Source organism: Didymella exigua, assembly GCF_010094145.1.
Source record: "Didymella exigua CBS 183.55 unplaced genomic scaffold M421scaffold_3, whole genome shotgun sequence".
NCBI classification, from domain to species: Eukaryota; Fungi; Ascomycota; class Dothideomycetes; order Pleosporales; family Didymellaceae; genus Didymella; species Didymella exigua.
Window position 1 is genome coordinate 883,692 of NW_022984777.1, and position 16,945 is coordinate 900,636.

General features: G+C 54.0%; 6 protein-coding genes across 6 annotated transcripts; 3 read left to right on the top strand and 3 right to left on the bottom strand.

The window, feature by feature from the left end:
* Positions 1 to 9: 9 nt before the first annotated feature.
* Positions 10 to 4,163, bottom strand: M421DRAFT_416485 (DNA repair and recombination protein RAD26). Its single transcript, XM_033591090.1, has one exon. It carries the CDS (start codon positions 3,932 to 3,934, stop codon positions 206 to 208), a length of 3,729 nt encoding a protein of 1,242 aa, XP_033453137.1. The 5' UTR covers positions 3,935 to 4,163; the 3' UTR covers positions 10 to 205.
* Positions 4,143 to 6,149, bottom strand: M421DRAFT_416486 (carbohydrate esterase family 9 protein). The gene is made up of 2 exons (XM_033591091.1): positions 5,395 to 6,149; positions 4,143 to 5,348 (listed from the first exon to the last, which is right to left on the bottom strand). The coding sequence occupies exons 1-2, from the start codon at positions 5,794 to 5,796 to the stop codon at positions 4,434 to 4,436; spliced, it is 1,317 nt and encodes a 438-aa protein (XP_033453138.1). The 5' UTR covers positions 5,797 to 6,149; the 3' UTR covers positions 4,143 to 4,433.
* Positions 6,150 to 6,366: 217 nt separating this feature from the next.
* Positions 6,367 to 9,643, top strand: M421DRAFT_416488 (glycoside hydrolase family 3 protein). The gene is made up of 5 exons (XM_033591092.1): positions 6,367 to 6,453; positions 6,529 to 6,535; positions 6,595 to 6,706; positions 6,773 to 9,288; positions 9,340 to 9,643. The coding sequence occupies exons 1-5, from the start codon at positions 6,404 to 6,406 to the stop codon at positions 9,451 to 9,453; spliced, it is 2,799 nt and encodes a 932-aa protein (XP_033453139.1). The 5' UTR covers positions 6,367 to 6,403; the 3' UTR covers positions 9,454 to 9,643.
* Positions 9,644 to 10,546: 903 nt separating this feature from the next.
* M421DRAFT_98077 (p53-like transcription factor) lies at positions 10,547 to 12,231 on the top strand (the record flags this gene model as incomplete). The annotated part of the gene is made up of 2 exons (XM_033598578.1): positions 10,547 to 10,698; positions 10,749 to 12,231. The coding sequence occupies 2 exons, from the start codon at positions 10,547 to 10,549 to the stop codon at positions 12,229 to 12,231; spliced, it is 1,635 nt and encodes a 544-aa protein (XP_033453140.1).
* A 112-nt stretch (positions 12,232 to 12,343) lies between these two features.
* M421DRAFT_251934 (uncharacterized protein) lies at positions 12,344 to 13,049 on the top strand. Its single transcript, XM_033588614.1, has one exon. It carries the CDS (start codon positions 12,455 to 12,457, stop codon positions 12,923 to 12,925), a length of 471 nt encoding a protein of 156 aa, XP_033453141.1. The 5' UTR covers positions 12,344 to 12,454; the 3' UTR covers positions 12,926 to 13,049.
* Positions 13,050 to 14,505: 1,456 nt separating this feature from the next.
* M421DRAFT_53729 (hexokinase-1) lies at positions 14,506 to 16,276 on the bottom strand (the record flags this gene model as incomplete). Its single annotated transcript, XM_033595148.1, has 3 exons — positions 14,506 to 15,360; positions 15,411 to 15,525; positions 15,576 to 16,276. 3 exons carry the CDS (start codon positions 16,274 to 16,276, stop codon positions 14,506 to 14,508), a joined length of 1,671 nt encoding a protein of 556 aa, XP_033453142.1.
* Between the last annotated feature and the right edge of the window lie 669 nt (positions 16,277 to 16,945).

Sequence of the window (16,945 nt, forward strand, 5' to 3'; positions counted from 1 at the left end):
AACTGAATGTTGTGTGTTTGTTTGATTGAGATTGTCATTGTCTGTCAACACTATGCTCGGAATGCATGCCAGCACTTGGCAAGAATGCAGTGCTATCTCCCGTATCGCGAAACCCAACACCGCGTCTACGGGACAGTCGCACGATCGTGCTCCCGCTTCGCTCCTGCTATCGTCACACACCGCCCGGAAGCCTCGCACCACCCACCTATCCTGGCCCCCGCCCTCCCGACCTGGGCTTCCACTCGTCCTTCAACACCCAGCGTCCACGCTGCGCACTCCCGCTCCGCTGCAGCGTAGCAACCGTCTTCAGCATCTCCTTGAACTCCTCGTTGCGGCCGGGCTGCGCGCGCACAAAGTGATCGAAATGATCGACCAGCATCTGGCTCGGCACACTGCCGCCATGCGTCATCATGAAATCGCGGATCATCTCGAGCATCCTGCGGCCGCGGAACGAGCCCGGCGTGGTCGCTGACGGCGTCGAGGCCCGCGATGAGCTCGCCGGTGTCGATGCGCCCGTGGACGTGGAGACGGGGCGGCCCTGGCGCGCGGCGAGGTTGGAGAGGATAGATGAGGAAGAGGGCTGGCCGCGGCTGAGTGTGCTGCCGCCTCGTCCGCCGCGTCCGCCGCGAGTGGATGATGTGCGAGGGGGATCAGAAGGGCGTCCGGCTTCGCCGTATGTGCCTGTCCATGTTGGTACCCCGGCGGGCACGGCGCGGGCTTCTTCCATGCTCTTCTTGAGTTGCTCCGCGGCGAGCGCGGCTTGTCGTCGCGCCTCGCGCTGGACGAAGGCGGGGTCTGCTTGCACTTTGCGCTTCCGGCCGCCCGCTGTCGAGTTCACGATTGCGTCGTGCTCGAGGACAGAGTGCACGCCAGTTTTTGCAAAAATGGTAGACATGAGACGACCGTCTGAGGTGAGTGTCTCTGTCTCTGTGCTCTCGCCGGCGCTTCGTGTGCCATCTTCTGTATCGGAGACAGGTACTTGTAAGGCTTCAGCGTGGGCAATTCCCTTGACGGCTGCAAGATCTTGACATGTAGTGGCATCTGGGGCTGCTGAGCTGCCGTCTTCGTCGAACTTGACTTCCGACCCACGGAAGAGGTTGCCTGTCTCTGTTTCTCCGTCTGCAGCTTCACCTCCTAAGGTGAAGAGATCGTGCAAGTCGCTCATTTGGAATGTCTGGCGCTGTTTTGGGTCCTTGAGCACCTTGTTTGTTAAAAACTGCTTGAAGATCTGGCGATGATAGATTTTCTCCTCGATAGTACCTGCGGACATGAGGCGGTAGATCTCAACCTCGCGTTTCTGACCGAGACGCCACGAACGCTCTCTTGCTTGAATATCAGTGGACGGGTTCCAGTCAGGATCGTAGATGATGACGCGGTTGGCACCTGTGAGATTGACACCGAGGCCTCCAACTTTAGTCGTCAACAAGAAGACGTGAAGGTCTGGACTCTTATTGAATTCGTCGACAAGATCTTGTCGATATTTGATAGGCGTCTCGCCATCCATACGACGGTAGTTGATGTCAGGCAGGTGATCGAGGAACTTCTGCAAGATGTCGAGCATGATGCGGTGCTGGGCAAAGAGCAGCGTCTTGTGGCCGCCTTTCCTCCATAGCGATAGTAATTCCTTCACGACTTGCATCTTCCCGGACCTGTTTGGTGCACCATAGTCATAGCCAGGCTGTTTCGACAGAGTCTTGTGCTCAGTCAGGTCTGGATGGTTGCAAATTTTTCGCAGAAGGTCAACACCATACAACATCTGTCGCTTTCCCGAGGCGATAGACTTCATGTCTTCTGACTGCAGGAAACCTTCATAGGCCTGCCGCTGTTGCTTCGTCAGCTTACAAAACAGCACCTGCTCCTTCTTTTGTGGCAGGTCGGTCGCTACGTCCACCTTGAAACGCTGCAGCAAGTACGGGCTAATAGCATCTTTTAAAGTTTCCGCGCACTGTATAGCCGTTTCGAATTCGAGATTCGAGGCATTGGCATATCCACCGCGCTTGATAGGGAACTCGAACTGATTCCTGAAGTTGATCAAGGTTCCCAAGCGCATCGGGAACACGAAGTCGAATAGAGACCAGAGCTCACTGAGGTTGTTCTGCATAGGCGTACCTGACAGGATGATGCGATTCGGTGTTCGAAGCTCCTTGCAATGGATCGTAATAGCTGTGTTTGGGTTGCGGATCTTGTGCCCTTCATCGAGAATGGCGCATTCCCACTCGGCTGCTGTCAAGAACTCTGAATAGGTCTGCAGGCCAGAGTAGGTTGTGACCAGGACATGACCGTCTCGCTTGACTTTCTCGATGATTTTCTTAGCTGCCTTGCCAGCTCCGGTCAAGGTGTTGTCGTAGTCACCGTAGCTGCGCAACTCCATCTCCCGTTCGTAGCGGTCCTCTCGCTGAGTGTTCAGCATGCCACTGCCTGACGTATGCAGAATAGAGACACGCAGAGCTGGCCACCAGCGGTGGAACTCACTGACCCACTGCTTCATGACCGTTGCTGGACACACCACTATCACAGGCTTGGTGAGGCGCTTGGAGTAATGTAGGCCAGCGACAAAAGAAATGGCTTGGATGGTTTTACCCAATCCCATTTCGTCACCGATGATGCCACCAACGTTCTGCTGAAACAGCTCCCAAAGCCACTGTACGCCTGTTTTCTGGTAGGGGAACAGGGCTGGGTAGATGTCTCCAGGTATGCGAAAGCCGCCTTCAAGAATAGTATCAGCTTCTGTGGGATGAGGTTGGAACCACTCCTCTTCCGGCTCATCTTCGACTGTGGTGTCACGATCTCGTTCTCTCGCTCGCTTCCTCGCTGCAGCGCGATTGTTCGACCACTTGTCGATGCGCTGACGAAACACCTTCTCGTTGCCGTCATCCACTCCTGTCAGGTCCTCTTCAACCTCAGCCTCAGACGCAGACACAGCTCTTGCCTTCTTCGACGTCTTCCCCTTGGCTTTGCGCCTGCGACCAGCGCTTGCACCGAAGTCGTCATCGTCATCATCGATAGCTACATCTGAGCCCTCTTCGGAGTCATCCAAAGTAGCAAGCTGCCGTGCAGACATGCGCGGATCGAAAGCGTCATCGCTGTCAGCATCAGCTGTGCCGGGGTCTGCGCTGGACGCTCGTGATCCCACCGCATGGCTCGAGGGTTTGATCTTCTGTCGTTTCCGAGCGCGTGTGGTCGACTGTCGGCTTGGCTCTTCCGAGCTGGTATCAACGTCCTGGAAGCCAGGCTTCATCAAATTTCGATGCGAAGTTGGACCGGTAGTAGTATCATCCTCGACCATGTCCTCCATCTCGGCATCAAGCATGGCTTCGCCTAATGTTCCTGAACCAGTCTGGTTCTGTGCCAGTCTCGAGAAAGGCGTAATCTTACCGGTGCGGATCAAGAAGTCACGCCGGCTCTCGTTTGGCAGAGGGGCATTTACACCGTCCTGCGTTATCTCTCCGCTCTCTGGCGCGGCATGTCGCTCGTTTATGCGCTGTTGTATGGCGTCCATCTCCTTGTCGAGATCCTCGATCTTGAGCTGGTACGCTGCAATCTCACCTCGCAGCTTGGCCTTGTGTGTGTCCACCGCAGGCAACGAGAGCCGATTCCGCAGCTTCTGGATCGCAGCTTCGGCACGCTTTGCCTCTACTTCTGCCTTCTCTATGCGCTTCCTGTCTCTGGCATCAGCTTGCTCAGTGAGCAGCTGGTCTGCCTGCCGGCCAATATCGCGCTCGAGGTCATCTTGCGCCCGGGTCCCCGTTGTCAAAAACTTGAGTCGCGTTTCTTCGTCGGCGTCTGGAGGCACCTTGTTTTCTCCCTCCCCACTTTGTGCGTCTAGCACTATCGCGGTTTTCTCCACCTTCGCAGCGTTCGAGTCTTCCGCGCCGGTCACAGTAACTATGGGTGCCGAGGCTGCGGCCGTTTCGTCGTCGGGCGGCGAAGTCATATTGCAGGCGGTTCATACACAAGGCGGCCGTTCAGGTTCGGCGAATATTCATGCGTTGCGAAAGAAAAAGTGGCGATGCGAGGCGCGAGCGTGTGTTGGGAGGGGCGGGAGGCTACATGCGCCTGCCTTACTTCACGGCTAGGTAATCATCGTGAAAGCGAATCTCTGACAAACGCCATGAGCAGGCTACAGTTTATGCGATCGGAAATGCAACAAAGCGATGACTGCCACACTCTAGGCGGCCAGTCGAAAGAATGATATCATCGAACGCGCTAAGCTATCTGCGAGCACGGCCGTGACAGGCGCTCACGTGCTTATGACTCGGGCGTTCTGCCTCGCATCAAGTATTGATTGTTTACCTGATGAACAAACATCTGCGAGTCTACAGTTGAAATACGGATCGAGGTCCAGATATGCACAACAGTCGTCAATGGCTTCTTGATTAGGTAGAGGACGAGTGTAGATTTCATCCTTGCCCGCAACCGAGCCACGCCTGCGATCAAACCTTGGATGCAACATCGAAAACCTTCGTACCGAATTTCCAGACCTGATCGACCACAATCTTCTTCTCACTACCCACTGTACCAGTTTCCAGGCTCAAGACCACCAAGTCTGCATCGGCACCCTCCTTCAGTGTGCCTTTGACATCTTCCATGCCTAGCATCCTTGCCGGCGTCTCCGTAACTGCTTTCAATGCCTCAGGTACGTTCGCACCAGTCCAGTTCAAGAAGTTCGACACACAATCCACAAGCTGAATGCTGCTGCCCGCAATCTTGCCGTTTTCTTCCAGCGTGAGCAGTGGACCCTGCTTGATGATGCGCGACCCGTTGGTCCAGTCGTATGTACCATCTGGCATTCCAGCCAGACGCATGGCATCCGTGACAAGGATCAGCCCTTCTGGGTGAGCATTCCATGCGATCTTGATAGATGTAGGGTGCAAATGAATGCCGTCTGCGATGATGCCGAAGTATGGTTTATGTATGGAGGAAGATGGTGTGCCCAACAGGCCGAAAATACCTGGGTTACGGTGGTGGAGAGGACGCATGGCGTTAAAGAGGTGCGTAATCATGCTTGCACCTGCCTTGACACTCGACTTGGCTTCTTCATACGTAGCCTCCGAATGGCCGATTGAGACTCGGATGCCGCTCTCTACAAGTGCATGGATGCAAGAGATAGCTCCTGGGAGCTCTGGTGCCAGAGTAACAAGCTTGATAGGCGATGAGTGTCCGATATGAGCGGAGCCGTAGCAGTCGGCTAAGTCCGAAGTGCCACGCGCCGGTTCACGCAAGACAGCGGCATTGTGAATGCCGTTCTTCGTTGGGTTCAGGAAAGGACCCTCACAATGAGCGCCCAAGGATTCGGATCCATGGGACGGATCACGAGCGCTGCCTGATGGCCCCAAGTATGGTAGTGCCTTCTTTTCGTTAGCAAATGTCATGCGCTCTGTCCTTCGTACCAACCTTATGATAGACTTGTGGGCGCTGTGAGGTCATTGTCGGCAGGTAAGACGTTACGCCCGTCGTAATGAGACTTCTGTTGACACTAAGCACGCCCTTACCATAGGCTGCAGCACCCTCATCTGGGATAACGGAGAAGTCGAATCCGTAGGCGCCATTGAGTTGAGTATCGATGAACCCTGGAGATAAAATACGGCCACCAAGGTCAACAATCTGATCAGGGGCAGTCCTATGCTCGAACAGGAGCTTTTGTCCATTCAAGATCTTGCCACTGGTGGAGCTGACCCAAAGATCCTCGTTGACCAGGTCATCACCCTTGACTAGCAAGCAGTTGGTGAACTTTGTCACGCCTAGATCTCTCTGTGCAAAGCCCGAGTTGCCATTTGCGGTAACTAGCGACGGCATCGTGTGTCGTGTTGGGCCTGCAGGAGCCCAAACAGTGAGCTATCGGGTCGAAAGCAAGGGAAAGAGGACGAGGCAATGACCGGATAAGGGAAGGGAGCGCGATTGAGACAAAGCTCAACAACCCTCAGAAGAATGGCGCACATGCTGTGGTATTAATGAGACTCGAGGATCTACACCATTAGTTACTATGACGCCAGTCGCTATCACGAGCGGGTGCAAGCTTCTGTCACGATGCCGCTGGATGCCGCCAAAAGCGCACGCCTCGTGTACACGCAGGTTCACTGGGTGCCGCAAACGATGTGACACAGCAATGGTCTCTTGAGGCTTATCACAGACCGTTGCGCGTTTAGGGCCAGTGGGGTGATACTCGAGGTGGTATCGAAGCAAAGTCGTCGATAACGCACGAAGTTATCACCTGGTCCACCACAGGTCCACAGCCGAGAGAACAGTGGGTCGCGCCTGTGCCCCCCCCGGAAAGCGTGAATGCGACCGTTGCATCCACCTCCATCTTTCCTCCATTAACAAGCCGCTGCGAGTCACGTTCAAGCCTCAGCGCCCATTGCAGATTCAGATCGTTTCCTGGCCCTATGCGACAGGTGCGGTCATCATGGCGCCCAGAACCGAGAAGCTGGACCCGGTTTGGGATGACCTCGATAGGTGAGCTCCGCGCGCGCTCCTCTTCACACAACGCGCAATGCGACCGAAACTCCGGCTAACGCTGTCATAATGCAGGACCATGGTAGGTAGCTCCTGGCACATTATTTGACATAGTGGATCGGCCAGTAACGTGACATTTAGGGCCAAATGTTCATGATGGGGTTCGATGGGACCACAGTGACTCCACATATTCGAACAATTATCGAGGAGTTCAAGGTCGGCTCCATTCTGCTTACTGCGAAGAATTGTAAATGTGAGGAATGAAGCCTACGGCGCAATGCAATGTTACTTGTTAAACGTTGCTGACATCGGGCCCAAGCCGCCGAACAGACTACAAAGCTTTGTTATGATTTGCAGAAGATTGCCCATGAATCTGGACACCCGGTACCTCTAGCGATTGGTCTTGACCAAGAGAATGGCGGCGTCAATAGCCTTTTCGATGAGATCTACATCCGCCAATACCCCAGCAACATGGGTATGGCAGCTGCAGGATCGACCGAGCTGGCTTTCGAAGTAGCAAAAGCAACTGCGCAGGAAATTGCTGCCTGTGGGATCAACTGGATATTTGGGCCCTGTCTCGACGTCCTCACCAACGCACGGAATCAGCCACTCGGAGTCAGAACAGCTGGCGATGACCCCCAGGAAGTGGCTGCATACGGCTGCGCGTTCATGCAAGGCTACAAAGAAGCTGGGGTCGTGACACTGGGCAAGCACTTTCCATCATACGGCAATCTCGAGTTCCTTGGGTCGACCCTTGATGTCCCTATCATCACAGAGTCGCTGGAGCAGCTGAGTCTTAGCGCGTTGGTTCCTTATAAGAAGGCCATCGAAAAAGGACTCGACTCGATGTTCGTCGGTGGCTGCGCCATGTCCTCCGCAGGCCTGAATGCCATGCACGCCTGCCTCTCCGACCAGGTCATTGATGGACTTCTGCGAACCGATCTACGGTTTGACGGTGTAGTCGTTTCGGAATGTTTAGAGATGGAGGCGCTCAGTCATAACATTGGCGTTGGAGGTGGTACAGTCATGGCTGTCAACGCTGGCTGCGACGTTGTTCTTCTTTGCCGGTCGTTCGAATTCCAGCAGGAAGGAATGAAAGGACTGAAGACTGGAATCGAAAACGAAGATGTCTCCAAGTTGCGGGCATACAACTCACTGAGGCGTGTACTCGCTCTGAAAGCAAAATGCACATCATGGGAGAAGGCATTAAATCCTCCAGGAGTGAACTATCTCGAGACCCTCCAGCCTTCACACACGGCGCTATCCACAAAAGCGTATAACAGCTCTATCTCGGTTGTGCGCGACAAGAATAGGCTCTTACCACTGACCAATATTTTGGAAAGCGAAGAAGAGCTGCTGCTACTGACTCCGTTAGTAAAGCCTTTAGCAGCGTCTGCCGCATCGCGAGAGCTCTCTGATGCTGCGGCTACGCACTCGCCTGAGCCTCATGCCTGGGAACACAGCTCTTCCGTCATGAGCGGAGAGCGAGTGTTCAGAGAACTGGGCAGGTCGTTGGCCAGGCAGCGGAACGGACGGGTGCTGCATACTTCCTACACGGCCAACGGCGTTCGACCTGTGCATGAAAATCTCATCAACCGCGCAAGCGCAATCATTGTGCTCACAGCAGATGCCAATCGCAACTTGTACCAATCCGGGTTCACCAAACATGTGTCGATGATCTGCAACATGCAGTACACTACTGGCGGCGAGAAGCGCGAGAAGCCGCTGATTGTAGTGGCTGTCAGTTCGCCATACGACTTCGCAATGGATACCTCGATTGGCACGTACATCTGCACGTACGACTTCACTGAGACGGCGCTCAACTCGTTGGTGAGGGTCTTATATGGTGAGCTCTCACCGACAGGCACGCTACCTGGGACAATCAGCAAGAGTCAGAAGCTGCATCCTTCGAGACAGCATTGGCTGGTCGAAATCTTCAACGAGGACCGAGATTCTAATGCTCTCGACGCTCTTATCAACGTAGTCATGGAAGGTGCAGCACCGAATCAGCGATCAGAACTGTCAAGCGCGACTTCCAGTTCTTTTATCCTACATCATCCTGAAGTTGAGGAGTCACACTTCGTGGTAAGGAACAGCAGCACACAAGCCTTGTACGGATTCTGTTCCACCTACTTCTTCAAGTCAACAGGTACTGGAGTCATCAGTGCGCTTTTCGTCGATCCTGCTCGGAGAAAACTGTCCATTGGTCACTCGCTACACAATCGAGCCATCCGGACGCTCTTGCAGAAAGAAGGCATCAAGCGATTCCAGTTAGGATCTCGATTGCCAAGTGTGTACCTTGGAATCCCTACGGGTCATGGTCCTGAGCGAAAACGCCTACGATCATGGTTCGCCAACCTTGGTTGGAACGCAGCCCTCTCACGTCCAATTTGCAGCATGGTCGCTCGGAACCTGCAGGCCTGGACTCCTCCCGAAGGAATGGCGAAGAGCTTAGCTAGCGCTGGAGCCCAATTTGACCTGATATACGGCTGGGAGTACGCAGGGCCCATCTTGGACCACATCAAGACCAGCAATCGACAAGGTCTGGCCGAGGTGTACAAGCTGGCGCTTCAAGACCCTCAGGCTTGCGGCATTATCCGTGCCAAACGTCCAGAGGACGGAGCTCTCGTAGGCACTGTGGTGCTTTACAACCAGCATTCACGACTCTCCGAATATATACCGCCTCTCAAAGACCTCAACGAAGCAGCAGGTGGTATTTCTTCCCCGGTCATATCACCCGGTGCCGGAGAGTACTCAACACTACTCCAAGGGCTCATCCTACTTGGAATGCGACAGATCAGACAGCAAGGCTGTAACGCCTGCCTGCTAGACTATGTAAGTCTCAATTGTTGACAGTGCGAAAGTGCGACATACTGACACGTACAGATGGATGGCGACGGAAACTTTGACGGCTTCTCTACGATGGGTTTCGACGTAATGCATAATTTTGAGGAGGTATCATGCGATGCAGCAACGTGGACTACGATACCCCCTGCTTGAGTCTCCTACGACATTGGTTCAAGGCGTTTTGATATTTAGTGGCGGCCAGTAACACAAGGCTTGTTCGAATAAGCGACTGATTGGGGCATACCCGGGCGTCTAGGCGTTGCACTGTAGTACACACATGCAATGTATCAAAGCTGAATAGTTGGTGATTGCTGCTTCAATTGACGGCTATTGATGATCTCCTCAAGCTCGCGCATTATGATTCCGACGCCGTGGTTGCTATGATGCATATCACTAGCGGCTGTTCCAAACGGGAAGTAACTAGGCAAGCCCTCGATTGCGTTTGCCAGACCAACACGACATGAGCTTGTCGCAACCCTCCCTTTTGCTTTCCACATAACATTATTGCAACTGCACATGTGAGATACGCAGATCACTTAGCGAAAGAGCGTGCGAAAGTCGTCAGGATAGAGCTGCGGACGAGCATGAAAGCCTGGTCTATCTCTGGACGCACTTGAATTGGAGGTGGAGGAAAGCGCGCGATTCGCTCACTGGCTCTTCCGGCAGGTCGGTGCTCCTTGATCTGCCACTGCCACCGTTCGGCTTGTCCGTTCGAGAAGCCTTCGAGAATCTCTGTCACGGTACAGTCTTGTCTTGCCTCCACTCTCTTACCGTGCTTCTCTTTGTCTGGCAGTCTGCAGGTAGACGCTGCTGGTCTTTGCACCGGTTGCCCCACTGCGGCCGCGGGGGCTTTCCTCGCCTGCATTGTCGACTCCGCGCATCTTCCTTGGCAAGTAGGGCCTGCATGTGATCAGTTGCGGTGGGCTCAAGTCACACAGCTTCAGCAGCGACGGGCGCTGGGCTACAGCATTATTGTCTGGGTGCGCACGCACTGCCGGCTGCGCTCCCTATGCGGCGCTTGTATCAGCGACATCGCCATCTCCAATCTCTCTCGCCCAAACACACCCTTGCCCTAGGCTCACACGCTCCCGCCTGTCATCCCCAGCTTCTCCGCGCCGACGACCAAGCCCACCTCACCACTGCTGCCACCTCCGCGCTCACTTCACCGCTGCCCCACCGCCACCTGCTCGCGCCTTCCCCGTCGCTGGGCGAATGCGCCTAGCCCTTGTCAATCCACACCACTGCCATGGAGGGCTTCGATACCACCACCATGTCGTACCTCGCGACGCCAATGCTGATGCAGAACGTGCCTGGACCGGACCAACAGCACATGGCGATGCCGATGAACCCAATGGAACAGTTTGACCAGCGCTCGGTCTTCGACAACGAGACGTTTGCGTAAGCAGTTGCAGCTCTGCGCACGACTAACTGCTAATTTCCATGCGCAGGAGCGAAGACGCCTTCTCGGTGTCGCAGTATCATATGCAGCACCCAGCACCGCCTCTACGGAGGTTCCCAAGTACCTACGAAGATCCTTTCTCGGACGTCCACAGCACCTACGAGCAGTCGATTCACCCACACGAGCAGAACGGCGTGCCAGAGAGCCCCAACATCGAAAGCAACAACAAGTTACTAAGCTTCTCATTACCAAGCGTACCATACACCGTACTCGACCTCGGCATGGGTATGCAGCAGAAAGTGCACATGTCCATGTCAGCCCAGTTGCATGGCATGTTCTTTCTCGCCGAATCCCCGTGGGCTACAGCTGGCGATGTCCAACCACCACCTTCAGAGCTAACCTGCTATCGCCGTAATCTCTTTCAGATTACAGGCACAGTCACATTGCCAAGGAGTATGCATGTTCTTCTGACTGATCACGGTGAACAAATACCCATACTTGGCCAGGAGCTCACCATATCTGCAACCGAGTCTCTCGAGGGCAACTCGGTTAAAATTATCTCGGTGCCGTGGAAGACCCCCGCCACGAGTACGGTACCAATCGAGGATAAGACAGAAAAAGAGCCTCCAACATATCCTCTGGACTTGTCGACAGGCCAGGACATGGATAGCAACTACGTCTCATTTCCCATAAGCTGGAAGAGATTGCAGTTCAGGATAGCGACCGCTAACAACGGGAGAAGAAAGGAACTGCAACAGCACTTCGTTGTTCGCCTGAAGGTCGTAGCGTCGCTCGCAAACGGCATGAAGGTCACTCTGTGTGAAATTCATTCGAGTGCAATTATTGTTCGTGGCAGAAGCCCAAGGAATTTTCAGTCGCGCAAAGATATGCCCATCAGTGGTGGAACCGCGCAGGCCCGCAAATCTCACTTACCTCAACAGCCAAGTCGTACGACCACTGGCGACACTGCTCAGACCAGTCAGACTCAAGGGCAAAGCAACATGACCTCAACCGTGAAAGCGGAGAACACGATACAGGTCCCATACGAATTCGGCACCATGGAAGTGCCGATTTCGCCAGAGTTTTCTGACTGGAAAGTACCTGGTGGAGGCGCCATGACCGCCATACCGGTGGACCCACCCTCGTCGCAGATGCCGCACGCGACACCATATGCACAATCTACACCCGATGTCTCCAGAAGCGTCCCTCCCCCACAAAGAACTTCGATAGCGCCAGTCACTCTTTCACTCACAGAAGACGAGCCAAAGAAGGCAACCTCGCCTGTAGAGCACGCTAGGAAACGCGCCGCCCCAGCACGGCCCCCATCGTTCTCCATCGGCATCATCAACAGCCCAGATGAAAGTGCTGACTTACTCTACGAGTACTTCCCTCTTGGGCTCGATGACTGGATGCCACCTGTAGATGCCGTGTACCGTCCACATGTTGTTCACCACACAAATTTGCCCCAGGATCCGACGTCTCTCGAAAGAAAGAGCAGATCAAAACGATACTTCGAAGCCTCGGCCTACTGATTCCTTGATGGACAACAGCCTGGGCAAACATCATGCGACTTCGACATTTGCTGTGGGTGTATCTTGTCTGGATGCGTGCTTCTACCAGCGCTGCAGGCGTTCCTTTCAGCTGGCTGTCCAGATCTTTCCCGTCGCTCTCCTAACAGCGGCTCTTTGCTTGTTGGGGTGCACATCCTGAATCGGGCTTCCGACATGCGTCCTGAATCTTCTCGAGGGATGCACTATGCAGAATGGTTGGTGTGTTCTGCGCGTACTAATGCATTCTCGTACACAGTTCGACCTGTTCGGTTGTCAGTTCTTGACCATCAGCGAGCATAACTACTCTGCCTTACGACTACTACGACTTTCCTCGGACCGCCTGCTTCACAGGACCGAACCCGGTTTTGTTCAGGTTCTTTCGGCTGTCACATGTTCAGTATTTATACCAGACCACTTCTTTTGGGCGTTGGCTACAGGCAGCACTATATCCACGGACTTTGTCACAAATTTAATCAGTACATTTCAAGCATATTTCAGACTGAAACGACCAAGCATAAGTTTTGAGGACGGTTACGGTCCAAAGGCACGGCTGACGGGTCACAACCTCTTTACTGTAACCTCCCGTATAGTACACCTTCACTTAGCACGTCGTCATTCGTCGGTCTCGCAGACCGAACGCAATAATCGTTTGCAGCAGGATGGCGCAGGAATGTAACAGCAGCCCACCTGTCAGCAGAACCCCTCATGATCATCGCAATCTGACTCTTGTAGGAGCTGAGCGAGGATTTTGTGTGCAAACGTATGCTCACTGACAATCATGCCAGACAAAAGCAAAAAAACACATTGCGAATGCCAAGCGCGTGTCCGAGGTCTTTTTCAGCCAGCGCGATGCGAAACAACAGAGTCGCAAACTTGCATCTGTCGTGCGCAGTGGTGTGGTGTTGTAGGTGGCATTTGTGCCGATGGTCACCGACGATGTAACGGTATATGGCCTCAGCTTGCCCCTACATCCACACGGATTCAAACTCGGCCTCGGCACACGAAGTCTCAGATTATCTGCAATTTTCGAGCTATCAAAGTGCTCATGCACCGAACACCGGGCACACAAGGATTGGCTACCTTCTGCTTGTGGACCATCAATGATCCACGTGGGACCCAGTGGATGCGAACAGATGCCACCATTCAGCGCCTTACAACCCACTGACAATCCTCATCTCCTGTCGTCGGTGGATATACTTCTTAAAAGCTCGTAAAGGCAGGTCGAGAGCACCCTGCGAGCTGAAGCTTTACGCCGATGGTACGGTTTCAGGGACGTGCCATTGTGGTGACACCGCAGATGTGGTAACATCAAGAGTCCAGAGTCAAGACTCACCCAAGCATCGAGTCCATCGCCCGAGCATCGTTCCTGCATAGAGTCACGGCGCTAGGCGGCACGTAGGAGGCAGTGCCTGACTACACCTGCCTTTTGCGTATTATTCTCCGATCGATGGTACGTACATAACTGCCTCCTCGTTTCTGATGGAAAGACACCATCACACCCGAACATAGTGATAGGTAACTTCACATCTCCACTTTCCCCGCACTGCACCCGACTGTTGAGGTCGCCACCGCGCGTCCACGTTATCACGGTCACAATGCTATGGTCTGCCGTACTGATGCCATGTTCCATCCGTGTGCAGCCGTCCGTGGCTTCCTGGCTCGCTACAACCTCGCAACATGCATTCCATATCCTCGTGTGGGAATGTGATACCGGGAGAGTCTAAATCGGCGTGGACGTACTCGGCTCTCGAGGGAGATTGAATCCTTCGACTTTGATACGCGAGAGATCACTCGACTCTAAGGCATCTGACTCTGTCACAAAATGTGACTTGCATCTTGATAGACCACAAGTGTGAAGGTAAGAATTACCATCATTCGATCCTCGGTGCGCGCAAGTCAGATCGCGATGGAACATGTGCAGCTGGTGCGCGCGGAATGATGTATCACAATCGCATGATGTATCACAATCGCATTCCACAGTAGTGTTGCTAGACGGTGGCCTCGAGGGCTATATGCTGTGCCAAAACGCCGTAGAGAACCCGTTTCATCATGATCCCCAATGCTAACATTGGCCCAGTGACCAGTCATCAAGACCGGCTATGCAATGACCTTTGATCCTGTATCCGAAATGTATGTACAAACTCCGTCGCTGAGAGGGTATAAAGCAAATGCTCATCGTATTCGTGCGTAACACGACATGAACTCTATGGGTGGCGATGTATCGTCTTGACCTATTGCTTATATATGCAGCATCATCTATTGGCCTTCGAGACTGCAGACGGAGACAGCTGCGCCGAAGATGGCGGACTCAATGGCGATCTCGAGCTTAATCGACCCGGGTTCGGCGCCAGATGCAACGGCAAGATCATCAAGATGTGTCTGACAAAGTTCCCTGAACAATGGGTACTTTTCGATTACAGAGCCGTTGCAGCCAATGCTCATCTGACCGGCGAATGCTGGTGTAAGGCCCTCTGCGGTGGTGCGCAATATCCACAACGCGTGAATTCCGGTGGCGAGAAATCCTGCTGCACGGTGCGAGACGAGTTGGGAGATCTGACGAACGAACTGAATGTCGTTGTACGTGGGCGGCTTGCTTAAAGGGTGCTTCGTTTGCAGGATTGCAATGGCGGCAGTAAGGTGCTTCGAGCCGTCCATCTCCATGGCGGCGATTGTCCCGGTGTCCAAAGAATAGGGTTCGCTCAATTTGGCTGGCAGCTCACCACTGAACAAGCCTGCAGTGCGGACAGCCTCAACTATGATCAACCGGACGATCTCCCCGAGGTAGCGGCCGCTGATCATATGCTCGAACGGCTGAAAGTCCGGTCGCATGTGTGTTGCATTGAGCTGATCATCCCACCGAGTGGTTGGAAAGACGTTCTTCCCAAACATACTACATTCAGTGTTGACGAGGACATGCGTGGCTTCGTCTAGCCACTTTTGGGGGTAGCCTTTGTACTTGGTTGCTGCAAGTGACGAAACGGGCAGGTGCACGGAGATGTTGAATCCAGTTCCGAGGATGACGGCAAAACGTGTTGATGGGTCTTCGTAAGCCCGTGACAGCAACGTTGCGGAAGAGTCGTTGACAATGGAGTCCATGTGCACCGGTAGATTCTAGTTACAATTTAGTGCTGTGCTAACGTTAATTGTGGCGTTACGCTTACTCTCTTCCTGCACGGCGCCATGATCAGTTCGCTGAGATCTTGACCGAGAACACCGTGAGTTGCATGAAAACCTTTACCCATCTCGAGAAGGTTTCCGCTACGTGACGAAGTTTGTCTGGAAATGATGTTAGCATTGTACTGTCAAGCAACGACAGCTACACGTACTCAATGGGAAAGGACCACGCTAGTCCCATAGGGAAACTATTCATGTTGTCGACCTTCTGAGGAGGAGCTTCTGCGAGCGCAATCTCAATCTTCTCGGCCATCCAGTCAAAAAAGTCTGTCCCTCGTCGTTGCCGAATCTTCTCATCAATCTTGAAACTCTTCATGTTGACGATGCGCATGTTCTTGGCACCAGGCTGCCTGCCATTCAGCTCCACCAAAGCGATGCGGAACGTTGAGCCGCCAACATCGAGCGCCAGGTAAGTCCCCTTTTCAAGACCAGATGGCAATTTGTGGTTGTAGGAAGGAAGCATGCAAATGTCGCTGGCCTGCAGTTTGGGTATGAACTGCTCCTGTAGTCCTGCGGAGATTTGTTGCAGCCTTGCGGTATCGAGAGGGTCCTCCAGAAGGCGTTGTGTCTCGCGCAAAAAGTCGTCCATGGTGCGGTCATAGGTCCGCAGAGCCTCACGCATGTTGCGTTTCCGTGAGGTCAGCGGAAGAACAGTGTGTATCAACGAAGGGAGCATGGCTAAATGCTTCAGAGCCGCAAGAAGGCCCTGCCAAAAATCGAGCATGAGCTGTTTGTACCAGCAGCGGTTGTGTTCGTCGGTAGACGAATGGTGACTGCTGTCCGAGGCGCCGTTGCAATCGGAAGTGTGGGTGACGCGGCGGCTTTTGTATCGTCTCAACGTCAGGGACGGCATGGAGGGGCAGAGGGTGGTGAAAGTGGTAACAACGGCGGGGCCAGGTCTTAGAGTGAATGTCGTTTGCGTGCGTTATATCAGACTTGTGAAAACCAAGCAAGTTCTTCCAGCGCTGTGGATTCCAATGCACGACGAGGTTGCTGCGGGCCGGTAGTGACCGATGTCGCCTGGTGATACGGCCATCCGGAGCATAAGGGTTGTATTTGCCAGAGGCACGGCAGCAAGGACGCTGGTCGCGAACAACGTCGCTGGCCGCTGGCGCCAGGCAAGGCGAGTGCAGAGGGCGAGCGTTGGTGGGGTTTCTTTGCTACGTTACATTTGATCGCACGCTTAGCCACATAAAGGCACGAGGCCGGGGCTTGAGTGGACGGCCGCCGCGATTCAGTTTAAATTGCAGGCGTCCTGCGGCTGTGGCGATCTCACCTGTCCATGTGTGCAACCACGGGCAAAAGATAAACAGTATTCTGCAGTCCTCAGGCACGTGCGGTCCGTTCCCGCCTGTTGCTGTTGCTGCGGGATGTCGCTTCCATCAGCCAGGTAGCCGTGTCTGGTTAATCAACGCACCTCTCCAATACATCTAAACGTCGCTACTGCTCTGGCGTTCAGTCTCTTATGCTGTTCGGCTCGTATGAAGCACACGGTTGAGGTTGGGCTGCCGCTGACAATGCT

Excerpts from the sequence above, each read along its gene's own strand:
- M421DRAFT_416488 (XM_033591092.1), top strand. The coding sequence starts at position 6,404 with ATGGCGCCCAGAACCGAGAAGCTGGACCCGGTTTGGGATGACCTCGAT. Across the intron at positions 6,707-6,772 it reads TACTGCGAAGAATTGTAAAT|CCGCCGAACAGACTACAAAG; the intron begins GTGAGGAATGAA and ends ATCGGGCCCAAG. Across the intron at positions 9,289-9,339 it reads ACGCCTGCCTGCTAGACTAT|ATGGATGGCGACGGAAACTT; the intron begins GTAAGTCTCAAT and ends TGACACGTACAG.
- M421DRAFT_416486 (XM_033591091.1), bottom strand. The coding sequence starts at position 5,796 with ATGCCGTCGCTAGTTACCGCAAATGGCAACTCGGGCTTTGCACAGAGA. Across the intron at positions 5,349-5,394 it reads GCCCACAAGTCTATCATAAG|GCACTACCATACTTGGGGCC; the intron begins GTTGGTACGAAG and ends AACGAAAAGAAG.
- M421DRAFT_416485 (XM_033591090.1), bottom strand. The coding sequence starts at position 3,934 with ATGACTTCGCCGCCCGACGACGAAACGGCCGCAGCCTCGGCACCCATA.
- M421DRAFT_251934 (XM_033588614.1), top strand. The coding sequence starts at position 12,455 with ATGCAGAATGGTTGGTGTGTTCTGCGCGTACTAATGCATTCTCGTACA.